The sequence below is a fragment of the Hyla sarda genome, chromosome 2, assembly GCF_029499605.1.
Source record: "Hyla sarda isolate aHylSar1 chromosome 2, aHylSar1.hap1, whole genome shotgun sequence".
Classification (NCBI taxonomy): domain Eukaryota; kingdom Metazoa; phylum Chordata; class Amphibia; order Anura; family Hylidae; genus Hyla; species Hyla sarda.
The window spans coordinates 390,536,457-390,554,339 of NC_079190.1; the positions used below are offsets into that span (position 1 = coordinate 390,536,457).

Sequence of the window (17,883 nt, forward strand, 5' to 3'; positions counted from 1 at the left end):
AATGCCTGATTGGTGATGATTAACTAGCAAGCATGACAAGGAAGTGTTACAATCTGGCAGAGGCATTCCTGGTAAACCCTTGCTGTGTGTAAAAAAGCATTATTCTACTGAAAATTGCTGTAACTGCACCCAACACCTCCTTACAGCTTAGTGAGAACAGCCTTGGTGGCCCATTCATTTAAACAACCATCCTGCTTCTTTTAGTCCAGTGATGCATCCCCTTTCAATATGTCAACTGGGAAAATGTCTTCGAGTGTGTGGTAGAGGCATGTCTAGCTGTCAGGAATCTCTCACCAAGAGGTACACTATCTAACAGTTGCCTCTAAGAGACTTTTACATGTCTGCCTAAAACATAACTAGATGGCAAATTTTTCAGCAATCCAATGCATTTTTGTAAATGTTTGCATATATACAAACAATTCTTCACTTTCCTCTGTGCCAAATATATTTTTTCTGTCAGTCTTGAATATATTACTCCCACAGCTACATCCCTGTCCTTTCTGTGGCTACTTATGTGGTATAAGAAAACATACAACCTTGGGTAATAACAGCCCACATTTATCATGGGTGCTAGAAATAGAAAGTCATTTGGGGGGGGGAGTGTTATATTTTTTAATAGCTGACATTAACATGACTAAACAGAAACATAGGAATACAAAATTGAATATTATTTGTTATCTTATAGATGTAGAAAAAAGGAAAACCCCAGTATGTGGGTTTGTGACCCCACTGGATGGATCAGAAGGTGATGACCACCGTAAACCTGAGGTAGATCAATAATTTATATAAAGGTTATCATGTACAAATTATATTGTCCCTAACATGACTTTTACTTGTAAGCAAACTTATATTTTATTTGTGGCCCACAGGCTGTGGTGCTGGAAGGAAACTACTGGAAGAGGAGAATAGAAGTGGTAATGAAGGAATATCACAAGTGGAGAATTTACTACAAGAAACGCGTAAGAGAAATTGAATGTCTGACTTTTCTTGATGTTAACTATGGACCATATAGCAAGCACTCCATCAATTTGCTTGTTATCCCCAGTCCTGTAGAGAGGGGTTAACTTCTTCAGATGAGAATACCACTTTAAAGGGGTTATCCAGCATGAGGGTTCCTAACAATGCCCATTGTGTGTTATATAGAAAAACAAACTTCTCCTTACCTCCAGCACTCCCTTGTCTTTTTGAGCTGTAGCATGACTGCTAGGCCCGGAAAGCCAGTAAATCGAGGTGGGACATAACTGTGGGCAGCGATTGGGCGATTGACACATTGGGCCTGTACCACAGTGTCCTGCAGTGTCCTGCAGCATGACTTGTTGGGCCCGGGAAGCACCCAGGCCCAATGTGTCGTACTGCTTCTCTGCGAATCGCTGCCCACAGTTATGTCCCACCTCGATTTACTGGTGCTTTCTGGGCCTAACAGTCATGCTTCAGCTCAAAAAGACAATAGTATCTGGGCTTTAGCTGCTGTGGCTAAGAAAGAAGATCGCAAGGGCTATTCTGGTACTAACTGGCTGATTAGTGGTGGTCCGACCACCACTGTTCACTAAAACAGGTGTCCCCCTGTCTCCCATTTGAATGGAGTTTTAGTCAAACTATTCAACATCTATGATGCACATTTATCAACGGGTTTAGTCAGGTTTTCTTTACTATAATTGTCGCAAAATTGTCGCCACTGCGACTACGTGTGTTTTCGTGCGACAGTTTGCATGAAGAACAAGAAAAGCAAGAAAATTCAAACTTGCTTACGTAGTAAATTTTTCAAAATAGATTTGCTTTAGTCGGGTATTTATCAACTGCGACAGTCGCAACTGCGCAAAAAAAAGTTTCAACAAGGTTAAAAATTGACTAAATTTACTCCAGCTCAAACATGGAGCAGAAAAAGCTACTACTAAAGTAAAAAAGGAAAAATTGCTTACGTGAAAGAAAATTATCAACAGGCTGAAACCAGTTGATAAATAAGTCACACATAAGCAAAAAAAAAGTAAGGAAAAAATTACAAAAAAAAAAAGAATACATAAGCAAACATTGATAAATGTCCCTCTATAAGACTGCCAAAGATAGTTGAATATAGTGCTTGGCTATCTTTGGCAGTCCCATAGAGGTAAGGCTCCTATTCTCCCTATGATGCAGATGAGCCACAATGCCATATAAGGGGAGGTCGCACAGGTGCAAAATACTGATGAACAACCTCTCACACGTCCTACTATTCATGAAGGGGGTAATTGCCTAGTATTATAGTTGCACACAGATACACAGTAACACGACAATGTGTAGCTCACCATGCTGGCTTACAACCTATTAGTGACGCCCATAGTTTTGATCAGGCAGGCTGCCCAGCATCCTCTGGATGCACCCCACAACACACTGACACCCTGGGCTCCCCCAGCATCACAAAACCAGACCACATCAGAGAAAAAAAATATATATATTCATATAATAAACATTAGGTATTAGTTTATATTTTGGCCAAAATACGCAAGCTCGCAACCCACGTCAAGAGTCTTTAGCCTCTTGCGAGTCCCATAGTCTTGGCATGTAGCAGCAATGTGTCTTCTCAACCGCCTCCTCATTATAGTGGGGTTCCTAGCGGTTGGGCCCCACTGATCTAGCAGTTGTCTTCTATCCAGTGGATAGGTGATGACTTTTTATCACTGCAAAATCATATAGAAATATTCTAATTAGAAAAATTCATAAGACATGCATTTACTGAAATGTTGTCAGGCAAGCTTCTTTTTAAGTTACATTTAGTCCTTGGCACTGCAGCTATTTAGGGCCTGAAGACAATTTTTTGTTTTTGTTATGGTACCACTGCATTCCAAGAATGATAACATCAAGATTTTTCTGTCGACATAGCCGAATGAAGGCTTGTTTTTGGTAAACCACACAGAAGATGACCCCTTTGTTGAATCCTCACAGTAGTTAAACCCCTTTGTGCCCCCTCATAATATTAAGCCCCCATTGGGTCTTCACACACTTTAGTTAGTCCCTTTTGTGCGCCTCACACAGTACTTAGCCCTCTTTTTTTTTTTTTTAACTCACCTCTGCCTTACCACTCCCATGGTTTTCTGCAGTGGAATTTTACTTTTTCTGCATATTTAGTTGTGACTTTGGACATAGATTTTGTGTTGGCCCAGCACAGCTGTACTAGCTGCTACACTGAACTTGGCTCAGGTGGCTATAGTGGTATAAGGTTTGCTGGACAGTCAAATATATGTCTAGAGTGCTGAGGCCTTTATCTCTGAGTTTCCTTGCATTACAAATGTATATTATGTATTTCTGTGGTAGAATATGCATGCACTAAGGTTAAGTCTCCACTTGGGATTTATTTTTGAGGCATTTTGCCCAAAAAAACGCCAAAGCGGCTGCATGGTGCTTTTGCGTGGGAAAAATGCTGCGGCCAAATGTTAGCAGGGATTCAATGGGGAAACGCAAAAGCCACTTCGCGTTTTTGGGTTTGGCGTTTTTTCCCCTGACCCTGGCGTTTTGCTGTGATTTGGCAGTTTTTCCAAATTGCAGCAATGCTGAGACTCTTTCAACATCCTTGGTCCTTGGAGAGAAGCATAGCATCTGTACTTCTCTCCGCATGCTGTGCTGGAAAATGTCCCTGCACAGATCGGGACTTCAGCTGTGCTAGCGGCTACAGAGCCAGGAGAGCAGCTGATGCTGAGCAGTAAATATACGCCATATATCTACGGCTCAGCAAGAACTTACAGTGAGCCTGCAATGTGTATACAGTATCCAGGCTACCCCCCCCCCTTCCCCAGATCTCGTGCGCGTTCCAGGCCCTCTGTCACAGGTGACTTAACCCTAACACGGCTAACCGCTGTGTGTATACGGCACAGCTGTGTGGCGGGTGTATGAAGTGAGCTCAGGAGCTGAGCTCACTTCATACTGGCTAATGCCGGACATCACTGACCCATGTGATGTCCGGCTTTAACCTTTTAGATGCCGCAATCAAAGTTGAAGTCTTCTGCAGAATGTAAAGGGTTAACGATTGCTTTTGCAATGTGTTCAGTTACATTTCTACTTGGTTTTTTTGTGCTGCGTTTTTTGGGTAGAAAAAAAACGCCTGAAAAGACGCCAGTGCAATGTCCTGCGCCTGGCATTTTTTCTGGCATTTTTTCATTTGTGTGGAAATTGCATTTTTGGCACCTTTGGGTACCAAAATTTTGTTGGGTACCAAAAAAAAAAAAAGGATGCAGTAGTGATGGAAAAATATGTATTTATCGAAATATAATTTTTTATAACTACATTTTAATTAATGTTTTATAAAGTGTGTGTGTTTCACTTTTTTTTCCTCTATTTTTTTTATTTTTTAGGTAGTACTACTACTCCCAGCATGGAACAGACTGTTCCATGATGGGAGTAGTAGTACCTGTACTATAGACATATCGCCCCGGGTGTCATATTGCTCCGGGACGATGCGATCGTCCATAATATAGCAGATATGCGGTTGTATACATCGCTCACATCTCTGCACTATACTCCGGCCAGTGATGTGAATAGAACATCACTCATTCATATTTTCCACCCAGAGCTGTGATTGGCCGGATGGTTGCAGCCAATCACAGCTCTGAGGGAAATATGAATGAGTGAGTGGCTGAGAATAGTACAGAGATGCGAGCGCTGTATAGAGCTGCTCTGCATCTCTGCTATAGACAGGGCGATCACAGCGGATGTCAGTAGTGATACCCACTGTGATCTTTCCTTAACTGCAAGTACTACTACTCCCAACATGGAGAACACTCTGCTCCATGCTGGGAGCTGTAGTAACTGCATTAATAGACAGATCTGTCTATTAATGCAGGTGTGCATCAAAGTGTGCTTCATGTTGGGAGTAGTAGTACCTGCAGTTAAGGAAAGATCCCAGCGGGTACCACTACTGACATCCGTTGTGATCCTCCTGTATAATGTATAGATGCGGCCGCTCTTCTCTGGTCCCCCGCACGGCCGTGTATATACACATATTCCTATTTCCCACAGAGTTGTGATTGGCTGGAACCATCTGGCCAATCACAGCTCTCTGCGGGAAATATGAATAGGTGTATATATACGGCAGTGCAGGGGACCATAGAAGAGCGGCCGCATCTATACATTATACAGGAGGATCGCAATGGGCGATCTGTCAATTAGTACATGTAATACTACTCCCATCATGGAATAGTGTGTTCCATGCTGGGAGTAGTAGTACTACCTAAAAAAATGTAAAAAATAAAGAAAATATTGTCGGCTAAATTTTTAGGTCCCCGCCCGCCCGCCCACATTAATTGATCCCTGTTTAAAAAGTAATAAAATTGTGTTATAAAAAAGATACATTTCATTAGATACAAGTATTATTTTTTTAATGGTACCCTTCGAAATTTTATTAAAAAAGGAATCTCCAACAGGTTTTTGGATCGCTAAAGTCCAAAAATGAATAAAAACCGCCTGCAAAAACGACAAAGTTAAAACCCACATATCTTTTTTCTTGGCGTTTTTTTCATAGATTCTATGGGAGAAAAATGCCACGATTTTGACAAAAAATCGCCAGTGGCTCAACATGCTGCGATTACCAACGATCTGAAAAATGCCAAAAAAGAGTGAAAAAACGCCAAAAGGATAAAAAAAAATGCCAAAGTGAAAAACGCCAAGTGGACTAAGAATTTTGCAATTTCTCGTTGATTTACAGCTAACATGTGGCCGCAGCGTTTTTTGGCTAAAAAAACACCATGCGGCAGAATTGGTTTATTTCTTGGCGTCCCCCCCCCCCCAAATAAAAACAAGTGGAATTCCAGAAAATAACTTTCTCTGGAGCATACAGCAGCTAATAAGTACTTAAAAAATTACGATTTTTTAATAGAAGTAATTTACAAACCTGTTTAACTTTCTGCCACCAGTTGATTTAAAAAATAAAGTTTTCCACCAGAGTACCCCTTTAAGTCAGGCACACCTTATACAATTAGGCCACAATTTTCCTAGTCCTGTCTGCGACAAGCACATCTGCCTTGTGAGTCCTGCTGCAAGGGTAAAGGTATCTACAGAAAGGAATACCAATATTCAAGGGCTTCATTGCAAAAAAAACTGGGTATCGCTTGCCTTAGGTCCTCGTCCAGTAGAACCTTGTTAAGTCGAGGGATTTCCCCTGGATATGCCAAAGAAGTTACGTCTTAGTGAAGTTCATAGAAGTAAGTTCTGCACATTTACCACGGTCCATCCCTGTGAAGACCCCTTGCAGTTTGGTTAGTTAAATAGAACGCAAGTTAGTTCAACACAAAGTCAGTCTACATCCTCAAGGGATATTTGTAAGTCTAGGTACAGAGAAAGTACTGGAGTAGACCATCACCAGAAAGTACCAAAATAGTACAACTACAAGAATATTAACCAAGTATCAAATCTGCAAAAAGACATTGACTAGTGACCAAACACTACTTCTGAAACTAAAGTTTCTTCAAAAATCTAAAGTATTTGCCTTGTACTGATCTGCCTCAGGAGTAAATTTTACCGAAACCCTGGCTACAGAGGCAAGTTTCCTGGGCTTTTTTTTTTTTTGCTTAAATGAGAACTGTTGTGCAATATAACTTATCCCCCATCTGAAGGATAGGGGGTAAGTTATAGATCGCGGGAGGTCCGACCGCAGGGACCCCTGGCGATCTCCTGTACGGAGCCGCGGCAGACCCCGCGTTCTGTCCCCACATGACACGGCGGCCGACACGCCCCTCCGTGTATCCCATAGAGATGACATGGTGCTTCCTACAGACTGCCGCGGCCCCGTAAAAGAGATTGTGTGGGGCCCCAGCGGTCGGACCCCACGATCTATAACTTATCCCCTATCCTTCAGATAGGGGATAAGTTATATTGCGCTACAGTTCTCCTTTAAGGAGAACAGCTTCCTTGACCCGCGAGCGGGCGCGTCCCGCTACGCGGATCGCATCCCCGCCAGTGACACTAGTGCAGCGCTCCCGGTCAGCGGGTCTGACCGGGGCGCTGCACGGAGACGAACGCCGCGAGCGCTCCAGGGAGGAGCAGGGACCCGGAGCGCTCGGCGTAACAGTACCCCCCACTTGGGTCTCCCCCTCTTTTTGGAACCCAGAAACCTATGGATGAGCTCCTTGTCGAGGATATTATCCTCGGGTTCCCAAGACCTCTCTTCAGGGCCACAATTCTGCCAGTCTACGAGAATTTTTTTTTTACCTCTGACTACCGTGGAGGCGAGGATTTCCTTTACCGTGAAGACATCAGAGGAGCCAGAGACAGGAGCAGGAGCGGTGACCTTGGGGGAAAAGCGGTTAAGAACGAGAGGTTTGAGAAGGGAAACATGAAAGGAGTTAGGAATACGAAGAGAAGGAGGGAGAAGAAGTTTGTAGGAGACAGGATTGATTTGACTCTTGATTTTAAATGGTCCAAGGTAACGTGGACCCAGCTTGTAGCTGGGAACACAAAAGCGGATATATTTGGCAGAGAGCCACACTTTGTCTCCAGGGGCGAAGACAGGAGGAGTTCTTCTCTTCTTATCAGCATGTCTCTTCATATGAGACGAGGCCAGTAGGAGCGACTTTTGAGTCTCCTTCCAGATAACAGAGAAGTCCCGGGTAACTTCATCTACAGCAGGCAGTCCAGAAGAAGTGGGAATGGGGAGGGGGGGCAGAGGGTGACGGCCGTACACCACAAAGAACGGGGATTTGGCAGAGGATTCCGAATTCTTGAAATTGTACGAGAATTCAGCCCAGGGCAGAAGGTCGACCCAATCCTCTTGGCGGGAGGAGACAAAATGTCGCAAATAGTCACCAAGAATCTGATTCACTCTCTCTACTTGTCCATTGGATTGGGGGTGATAGGAGGACGAGAAATTTAGTTTGATTTTTAATTGGTTACAGAGAGCTCTCCAAAATTTCGACACAAATTAAACGCCTCTATCCGAGACGATATGCGTGGGAAGCCTGTGAAGGAGAAAAATATGCAGAAAAAATTGCTTCACCAATTGTGGCGCAGAAGGAAGACCAGGAAGTGGAATGAAGTGTGCCATTTTGGAGAAACGATCAACGACCACCCAGATGACGGTGTTGCCATGGGATACGGGCAGATCCGTAATAAAATCCATGGCGATTTGGGACCTTGGTTGCTCGGGGACGGGTAAAGGAAGGAGGAGTCCAGCAGGCTTCTGGATTTTATCCCGGGCACAAATAGTACAGGCCCGAATGAAATCAGTAACGTCACCCTCTAGTGTAGGCCACCAATACAAACGAGAAATAAGCTGGATGGACTTTTTAATGCCAGCATGGCCAGCAAGGTGAGAGGAATGTCTCCATTTGAGAATCTTGAGGCGAAGGCGTGGAGGAACAAAAGTCTTTCCAGGGGGAGTTTGTCCCAGTGAAGCGGGAGCAGAGAAGACCAGGCACTCAGGCGGTACGATATTCTGCAGAGAGGCTTCAGATTCGGTGGCATCAGAGGAACGTGATAGGGCGTCAGCTCTGACATTTTTGTCTGCGGGACGGAAGTGTATCTCAAAGTTAAAGCGGGCAAAAAACAACGACCATCTAGCCTGGCGAGGATTCAGACGCTGAGCAGACTGGAGATACGAGAGATTCTTGTGGTCAGTGTAAATGACAATTGGGTGTTTGGAACCCTCCAATAGATGCCTCCACTCTTCGATTGCCAACTTGATGGCTAGACGTTCATGATCTCCAATGGAGTAATTCTTTTCTGCCAGAGAGAAAGTTTTAGAGAAGAAACCACAAGTAATGTTACGTCTGGTAGAGTTTTTTTGGAGAAGTATGGCTCCGGCTCTGACTGAGGAGGCGTCAACTTCCAGAAAGAAAGGTTTCGATGGATCAGGTCTGGACAGCACTGGTGCAGAAGCGAAGGCAGTTTTGAGACGATTGAAGGCCTCATCAGCTTGAGGAGGCCATGACTCAGGGTTGGCATTCTTCCTGGTCAGGGCCACAATGGTGGAGAAATGGGGAATAAACTGTCGGTAAAAGTTGGCAAATCCCAGAAAGCGTTGAATGGCACGGAGTCCAGAAGGGCGTGGCCAATCTAAAACCACTGACAGTTTATCTGGGTCCATTTGAAGCCCTTGGCCAGAGACTAGGTAACCTAGGAAAGGAAGAGTGTTGCATTCAAAGAGACATTTTTCCATTTTAGCATACAGGTGGTTTTCACGAAGTCTTTGGAGCACTAGACAGACATGACAACGGTGTTCCTCCAGGATAGAGGAGAAAATCAAGATGTCGTCCAGGTAAACCACAATACAGGTATATAATAAGTCCCGAAGTATCTCATTAACGAAGTCCTGGAAGACTGCAGGGGCGTTGCAGAGCCCAAAGGGCATAACTAGATATTCGAAATGTCCGTCTCTAGTATTGAACGCGGTCTTCCACTCATCACCTTTACTGATGCGAATAAGATTGTATGCGCCTCTTAAGTCCAATTTTGGGAAAATATTGGCGCCACGAAGACGGTCAAAGAGTTCAGAGATCAAAGGCAGGGGATAGCGGTTTTTGATGGTGATTTTATTTAAACCGCGGTAGTCAATGCATGGTCGTAAGGATCCATCTTTTTTAGAGACAAAGAAGAACCCCGCTCCAGCAGGGGATGAGGACTTCTGAATAAAACCTCTCTTTAGGTTCTCCTGGATATAGTCGGACATGGCTTGAGTCTCTGGGGCAGACAGAGGGTAGATCCTGCCCCGGGGTGGAGTAGTACCAGGAAGGAGGTCAATGGGGCAGTCATAAGGCCTATGAGGTGGTAAGATCTCTGCTTGCTTTTTGCAGAAAACATCAGCAAAGTCCTGGTAGGCCTTGGGAAGACCCGGTATAGGTGGAGCCACAGGGGTTTGACAAGTGGAAGCAGACGTGAGGCATCGTTTGTGACAAGAAGGACCCCAACTTTTGATCTCACCGGTGGTCCAGTCAAGGGTAGGAGAATGACGTTGGAGCCATGGCAGACCGAGAAGGACTTCAGAGGTGCAGTTGGGTAGAGCAAGAAATTAAATTTTTTCATGATGCAGTCCAATGCTCATGAGCAGGGGTTCTGTGCGGTAGCGCACAGTGCAGTCCAATTTTTCTCCGTTGACAGAAGAAATGTAGAGCGGCTTGACGAGACTGGTCACCGGGATGCTGAACCTATTAACAAAAGAGGCCAAAATAAAATTTCCTGCAGAACCGGAGTCCAAGAAGGCCACAGCAGAGAAGGAGGAGTTGACGGAAGGAGAAATCCGCACAGGCACAGTGAGACGTGGAGAAGCAGAATTCACACCAAGAGTCGTCTCACCTTTGTGAGGTATTGGAGTGCGTCTCTCCTGATGCGGAGGGCGGATAGGACAGTCTTTTAGGAAGTGTTCGGTACTAGCACAGTACAGGCATAGATTCCTCTCTTGTAGTCCTCTCTTGTAGGGTCAGGCGGGACCGATCCACTTGCATAGCCTCCTTGGTGGAAGGCACAGGAACAGATTGCAAAGAACTTTGGAAAAGAGGAGCCGGGGAGAGAAATCGCCTGGTGCGAATAAGATCCTTTTCCTGTCGAAGCTCCTGGCGTCTTTCAGAGAAACGCATGTCGATGCGGGTGGCCAAATGGATAAGTTCAGACAGTTTAGCAGGAATTTCTCATGCGGCCAGTACATCTTTGATGTTGCTGGATAAGCCTTTCTTGAAGGTCGCGCAGAGGGCCTCATTGTTCCAGGATAGCTCTGAGGCGAGGGTACGAAACTGGATGGCGTATTCGCCTACGGAAGAACTCCCTTGGACGAGGTTCAGCAAAGCAGTCTCGGCTGAGGAGGCCCGGGCTGGCTCCTCAAAGACACTACGAACTTCAGCGAAGAAGGACTGGATAGTAGCAGTGGCAGGATCGTTGCGGTCCCAGAGCGGTGTGGCCCATGACAAGGCCTTTCCAGACAGGAGACTGACCACGAAAGCCACCTTAGACCGTTCAGTGGGGAATTGGTCCGACATCATCTCCAAGTGTAGGGAACACTGAGACAGGAATCCATGGCACTGTTTGGAGTCCCCATCAAACTTGTCCGGTAGAGACAGGCGGAGGCTGGGAGCGGCCACTCGCTGCGGAGGAGGTGCAGGAGCTGGCGGAGGAGATGATTGCTGAAGCTGTGGCAAAAGTTGTTGCAGCATGACGGTCAGTTGAGTCAGCTGCTGTCCTTGTTGCGCGATCTGTTGGGATTGCTGGGCGACCACCCTGGTTAGGTCAGCGACACTAGGCAGCGGGACCTCAGCGGGATCCATGGCCGGATCTACTGTCAGGATCCAGATAGGTATGCAGCGAGGACACTGGTGGTGGATCCTCTGTGTCAGTGGGGTGATCACGTGGGCCGTACCAGGGGAACGGAGTCTAAGGGGTTACTGGTTTTCACCAGAGCCCGCCGCAAAGTGGGATGGACTTGCAGCGGCAGGTAACCCCCAGGTCATTCCACCCGATAGCGACTCAACCCCAGCTGACAGCTGAGACAGGCGCGGTACAAAGGGACAAGGCAAGAGCATGGTCGGACGTAGCAGAAGGTCAGGGCAGGCAGCAAGGGTCGTAGTCAGGGGCAACAGCAGAAGGTCTGGAAACACAGGCTTGGGAACACAGTAAACGCTTTCACAGGGCACAAGGCAACAAGATCCGGCGATGACAGGAAGGGGAAGTGGGTTTTTATTAGGAAGGCACAGGTGCAGGTACTGATTGGGCCAGGCGCCAATCAGTGGCGCACTGGCCCTTTAAATCTCAGAGAGCCGGTGCGTGCGCGCCCTAGAGAGCGGGGTCGCGCGCGCCGGGACTGAACAGACAGAGGACGGAGCAGGTGAGGAGATTGGGATGCGACCCGCGAGTGGTGACACTAGTGCAACGCTCTCGGTCAGCAGGTCTGACCAGGGCGCTGCACGGAGACGAACACCGCGAGCGCTCCGGGGAGGAGCAGGGACCCGGAGCGCTCGGCGTAACAGTAAACACACTCCATATGTAGACATTAACCTGTAGAGAACAAAGGGCATAAATGTAAATGTTATAACCGGATAGTCCTGGCTGCTTTCAAGTCCACGTCTAATGCTGGACATCAGTGATCAGAGTGATGTCCGGGGTTTACCCTTTAGAAGCCAGGATCAAACTTATTTGTGGTGGCTAAAATGCTGAAATCAGTTGCAAGTAGTTTAGTGGAGCTAATTAGGACCACTGCAGTCCCAATAATACAAAAATGATACAGATAAAAACTACCGATCAAGGATGATCACGGAAAAATTAAAGTTTTATAGGAGGTCAGAGGACTTTAAAGGGGTTATCCACCATAAGGTGATTTTAGTACGTACCTGGCAGGCAGTAATGGACATGCTTAGAAAGGATTTGCGCTTGTCTTGAGGATAAATGGCTGTGTTGTGAGATTACCATAACACTGTGGCTAGCTTTTTGTAAACTTGTATTGACTGTTCTTTTTTTGACTACAAATCCCATAATTCCATTTTCCTCCCTCCCACACATCAGCCACCCCACCCATTGAAACATAAATGAGCTGCATTCATCAAAAGACCTTTGGTTTTCAATCAGGGTGCCTACAGCTGTTGCATTAGTTGCAGATTGATCTCTCCACCCATTGAAGCAGACAGGCTCCCTCTCATCACTAGTGATTCAGGTCTCAGCCGCATTGCAAGCTGGGAAAAATCCGAGACAACAGTCATTTTGTATGCTGGTAAAAATAAATAGTAAGGTGAAAATCACAGAAGAATTGTGAGAAAACTGTCACACACAGGTACAGACACTATATTATGAACTACACTAACTTTACAGCCCCTTTAGCATAGTCAGCTAAGGTCTTTTTCATGCAAAAAGTTATTTATTTTTAAGAAGTAAAACAAAAACCTATATAAATTGGGTATTATCATAATCATATAGACCTACAGAATAACATGTCATTTTTCTGAAAAATGTCCTGCGTGCAAACAAAAGCCCCCAAAAATTGCTAAATAGGTTTTTGTTTCGATTTTTCAATTTTGCCCCACAAATATTTTTTTTTGTTTCGCTGTAGATTTTGGAGTAAAATGAGTGATGCCATTACAAAGTAAAATTGTTGACACAAAAGAAAGCCCCTATATACAGTCATGGGCGTAAATGTTGGCACCCCTGAAATTTTTCAAGAAAATTAAATATTTCTCACAGAAAAGGATTGCAGTAACACATGTTTTGCTATACATAATGTCATAATGTCACACCAAACTCCAAAAAATTGACTGGACAAAATTATTGGCACCCTTTCAAAATTGTGGAAAAATAAGATTGTTTCAAGCATGTAATGCTCCTTTAAACTCACCTGGGGCAAGTAACAGATGTGAGCAATATAAAAATCATACCTGAAAGCAGATAAAAAGGAGAAAAGTTCACTTAGTCTTTGCATTGTGTGTCTGTCCACACTAAGCATGGACAACAGAAAGAGGAGAAGAGAACGGTCTGAGGACTTGAGAACCAAAATTGTGGAAAAATATCAACAATCTCAAGGTGACAAGCCCATCTCCAGATATCTAGATTTGCCTTTGTCCACACTGCACAACATTATCAAGAGGTTTGCAACCCATGGCGTAGCTAATCTCCCTGGGTGTGGATGGAAGAGAAAAATTGATGAAAAGTATCAACGCAGGATAGTCCGGATGATGGATAAGCAGCCCCAAACAAGTTCCAAAGATATTCAAGCTGTCCTGCAGGCTCAGGGAGCATCAGTGTCATCGCAAACTATCCGTCGACATTTAAATGAAATGAAATGCTATGGCAGGAGACATAAAAAAGCAAGACTACATTTTGCCAAAATGAACTTGAGTAAGCCAAAATCCTTCTGGGAAAACATCTTGTGGACAGAACAGACCAAGATAGAGCTTGTTGGTAAAGCACATAATTCTACTGTTTACCGAAAACAGAATGAAGCCTACAAAGAAAAGAACAGAGTACCTACAGTGAAATATGGTGGAGGTTCAATGATGTTTTGGGGTTGTTTTGCTTCCTCTGGCACTGAGTGCCTTGAATGTGTGCAAGGCATCATGAAATCTGAGGATTACCAATGGATTTTGGGTCGCACTGTACAGCCCAGTGTCAGAAAGATGGGTTTGCGTCCGAGATCTTGGGTCTTCCAGCAGGACATTGTCCCCAAACATATGTCAAAAAGCACCCAGAAATGGATGGCAACAAAGCACTGGAGAGTTCCAAAGTGGCCAGCAATGAGTCCAGATCCAAATCCCATTGAACACCTGTGGAGAGATCTTAAAATTGCTGTTGGGAAAAGGCGCCCTTCCAATAAGAGATGCAAGTGCAGGTGCTAGGCAGGAAAGGTACCAGGTTCTGTAGCGCAATCCACCACTCAGGCAGCTTCTTGTGATAAAAGGTTCAATTTATTTAGCCAAAACATAACGCGTTGCGAAGGTTTAGACCCTCTTCATCAGATGTACAGGCAGTGTCCAAAGAGTGGTCCAACATTCCGGCTGAGAGGTGTAAGAAGCTTATTGATGGTTATAGGAAGCAACTGATTTCAGTTATTTTTTCCAAAGGGTGTGTAACCAAATATTAAGTTAAAGGTGCCAATAATTTTGACCAGCCTATTTTTGGAGTTTGGTGTGACATTATGTCCAATTTTTTTTTCCCCTCACTTTTCTGGTTTAGTTCCAATACACACAAAGGGAATAAACATGTGTATAGCAAAACATGTGTTACTGCAAACCTTTTCTGTGAGAAATACTTAATGTTCTTGAAAGATTTAAGGGGTGCCAACATTTACAGCCATGACTGTATGTCTGTAGGTGGAAAATTTAAAACATTATGGCTATTAGAATATGAGGAGGAATAAACCAAAAGTGCAAAAATGAAAAATCCTTAAGTCCTTTAGGGAATAAATGTGATGGAAGATATCTTACACTTGTTATAATTTTATAATAAGCTTTGTTTCTGGAGTGTTGTAAGTAAAATTCTATTTGTTTGCATTATTTGACCACTAGATGGTGCTGCAAGGAACTACAATTTAGAAAGTGCCATGGATGGTTACGAATGAACCAAAAATTAAAGATTTTGAACACATTTGACATGAAAACAATAACAACCATGTGTAAAAAAAAATGCACTAAATTCACAGCTTCATTCATCCTTATACTTCTTACAGTTTTTCTAGCTTCAGACTTTTTCCCATGTTTTGCAACCCCTAAAAGGATTTTATTTTTATTTTTTGTGTCTACTGTAGGTGCTCTGTCTACATTCAATAACAGCTTATGTAATTCACCACCACTTCACAATTCTGAATATCTACTCTCTTCCTATCCTACAGGGTTAGACAATATAGCCTTTGTGATCTGCTTTTCCTGATGATTCGGTTGTCACTCACTCATACCCTTACCCAGTGCTATTTTTTATGTTGAGAGGAAAAAGAAGAGATAGCAAAGAAAGCCAACATTCTGCCAAGCAGTGAGCTGCCTTTTCTATGTTGAAAGCAGCAGGACAGCCAATTATGTAAAAGAGTTACACAAATTCCACAACAGCAAAATTGTATGAAATGTTTAATAAAGATTATTTACAAAGTTACTTAAATGTTACGTTTAATAAGCAAATTAATAAATGTTAATAACTTTTAAAGCCATCCATTTACTATATTTGTTACAATAGTGATAGAAACCTACACAAGTGTGTTCTATCCCATTATAGAAATTATGTCAAGTTGATTTATATCTTAGAAGATCATATGACCCATTATGAGGTGATACTACAAAAAAAAAAAAAAAAACATGGTATGAAAAATCTGCCAATATCAGGAAATTACCTGGTAAATATAGTATTATTGTATTTGATGTGATTTCATCTGTCCTTAACTAATATGCTGATATTCTTAAACATACTAACATAGTTCAAAAGGTTGAAAAAAGACCAGAATCCACCAAGTTCAACCTATATCCCTAATGAGTCCCTACTGAGTTGATCCAGAGGAAGGCAAAAAACCCTCATACTAGAGGTATAAATTCCTTCCTGACTCCAAATATGGCAGTCAGAATAAATCCCTGGATCAACGTTCTGTCCCTATAAATCTAGTATACATAACCAGCGATGTTATTATTCTCCAAAAATGCATCCAGACCCCTTTTGAACTCTTTTACAGAGTTCACCATGACCACCTCCTCAGGCACAGAATTCCACAGTCTCACTGCTCTTACACTAAAGAACCTCCGTCTGTGCTGGTGTAGAAACCTTCTTTCCTCAAAACGTAGAGGATGCCCCCTTGTTATAGATACAGTCCTGGGTATAAATAGATCATGGGAGAGATCTCTGTACTGCCCCCTGATATATTTATACATAGTTATTAGGTCTCCCCTAAGCCTTCTTTTTTCTAAACTAAATAAACCCAATTCTGATCATCTTTCTGGGTACTGTAGTCCTCCCATTCCCTGTATTACACTGTTTGCCCGTCTTTGGACCCTCTCCAGCTCCACTATATATTTCTTGTAGTATTCCATGTGTGATCTGACTAGTGATTTGTACAGTGATAGAATTATTTTCTTTCCTTCTTATTTTCACAGCTCCAGAAGCTTCACCAGGATGGAAAGTCATGTGAAGAACAAAAGGTTTGCACTGCCAAAAACAAACTGACACATATAGATACCTAAAGAGCTCTCTTAATAGATCAGATATGTGGGCGACTACAGTAGTAGTATATTTTCATTAACCCCTTGCCGCAAAACGCCGGGTTTATACGGTGCAGCGACACAGGAGGGTTATGAAGCGAACTCAGGAGCTTAACTCACATCATACTCGCACGGTCCCGACTTCTATCAGCAGCCAGGACCCGTGGCTAATGCCGGACATCGCAGTTCCGGCAGATGTCAGGCATTAACTCTTTAGACGCGGCGATCAAAGTTGATAGCCGGGTCTAAAGTGAAAGCTTCCCGGCTGCTCAGTCGGGCTGATCGGGATCATCATGGTAAAATCGCGATGTCCCGATCAGTTAGGACACAGCAGGAGGGTGCCTTACCTTCCTCCTGTGCGTCCGATCGGTGATTGATTGCTCCAAGCCTGAAATCCAGGCTTGAGCAATCAACCACCGATAACACTGATCAATGCATTGCAATGCAAAGGCATTGTTCAGTGTATTGAATCAATGTACTACATGTTATAGCCCCCTATGGGGGCTATAATATTGCAAACAAAAAGTGAAAAAAAAAGTATAGAAAGATGATTTAACCCCATTAAAAAAAAACGGCGTAAATAAAAATAAACTTATGTGGTATCGCCACATGCATAAATGTCCGAACTATAAAAATATATTGTTAGTTAAAAAGCACGGTCAGTGGCGTACACAATTTTTATACCATAAAACAATGAATAAAAAGCGATCAAAAAGTCTGATCAAAACAAAAATGATACTGATAAAAATTTCAGATCACGGCGCCAAAAATTAGCCCCCATACTACCCCGTACATGGAAAAATAAAAATGTTATAGGGGTCAGAATAAGACAATTTTAAACGGATACATTTTCCTGCATGTAGATTTTTTTCAGAAGTAATACAAAATCAAACCTATATAAGTAGGCTATCATTTTAATCGTATAGACCTACAGAATAAAGATAAGGTGTAATTTTTACCGAAAAATGTACTGCATAGAAACGGAAGCCCCCAAAATTTACAAAATTGCGTTTTTTCTTCCATTTTGTCGTACAATGATCTTATTTTCCATTTTGCCACAGATTTTTTGGTAAAATGACTGATGTAATTACAAATTAGAATTGGTGGCGCCAAAAAATGAGCCATCATATGATTTTTAAAATGTAAGGAGGAAAAAACGAAAGTGCAAAAACGGAAAACGCTATGTCCTTAAGGGGTTATGGTTTTTCAATATTAAAATGTATGGGAGATAGTTACACTCATAAAGAGTGCCTTTGCTATTTTCATACTGTACACGATTATC

The 17,883-nt window shown here is 43.4% G+C and overlaps 1 protein-coding gene across 1 annotated transcript in view; it reads left to right on the plus strand.

Annotated features, from left to right (window-relative positions):
* The window catches only part of MLXIPL (MLX interacting protein like), a 208,290-nt gene that overhangs the window by 58,834 nt on the left and 131,573 nt on the right, over positions 1 to 17,883 (plus strand). Inside the window, exons 3-5 of the mRNA XM_056558638.1 lie at positions 686 to 768; positions 870 to 959; positions 16,497 to 16,541. Of these exons, the coding sequence (XP_056414613.1) occupies positions 686 to 768; positions 870 to 959; positions 16,497 to 16,541 (218 nt within the window). The remainder of the gene's footprint in view (positions 1 to 685; positions 769 to 869; positions 960 to 16,496; positions 16,542 to 17,883) is intronic.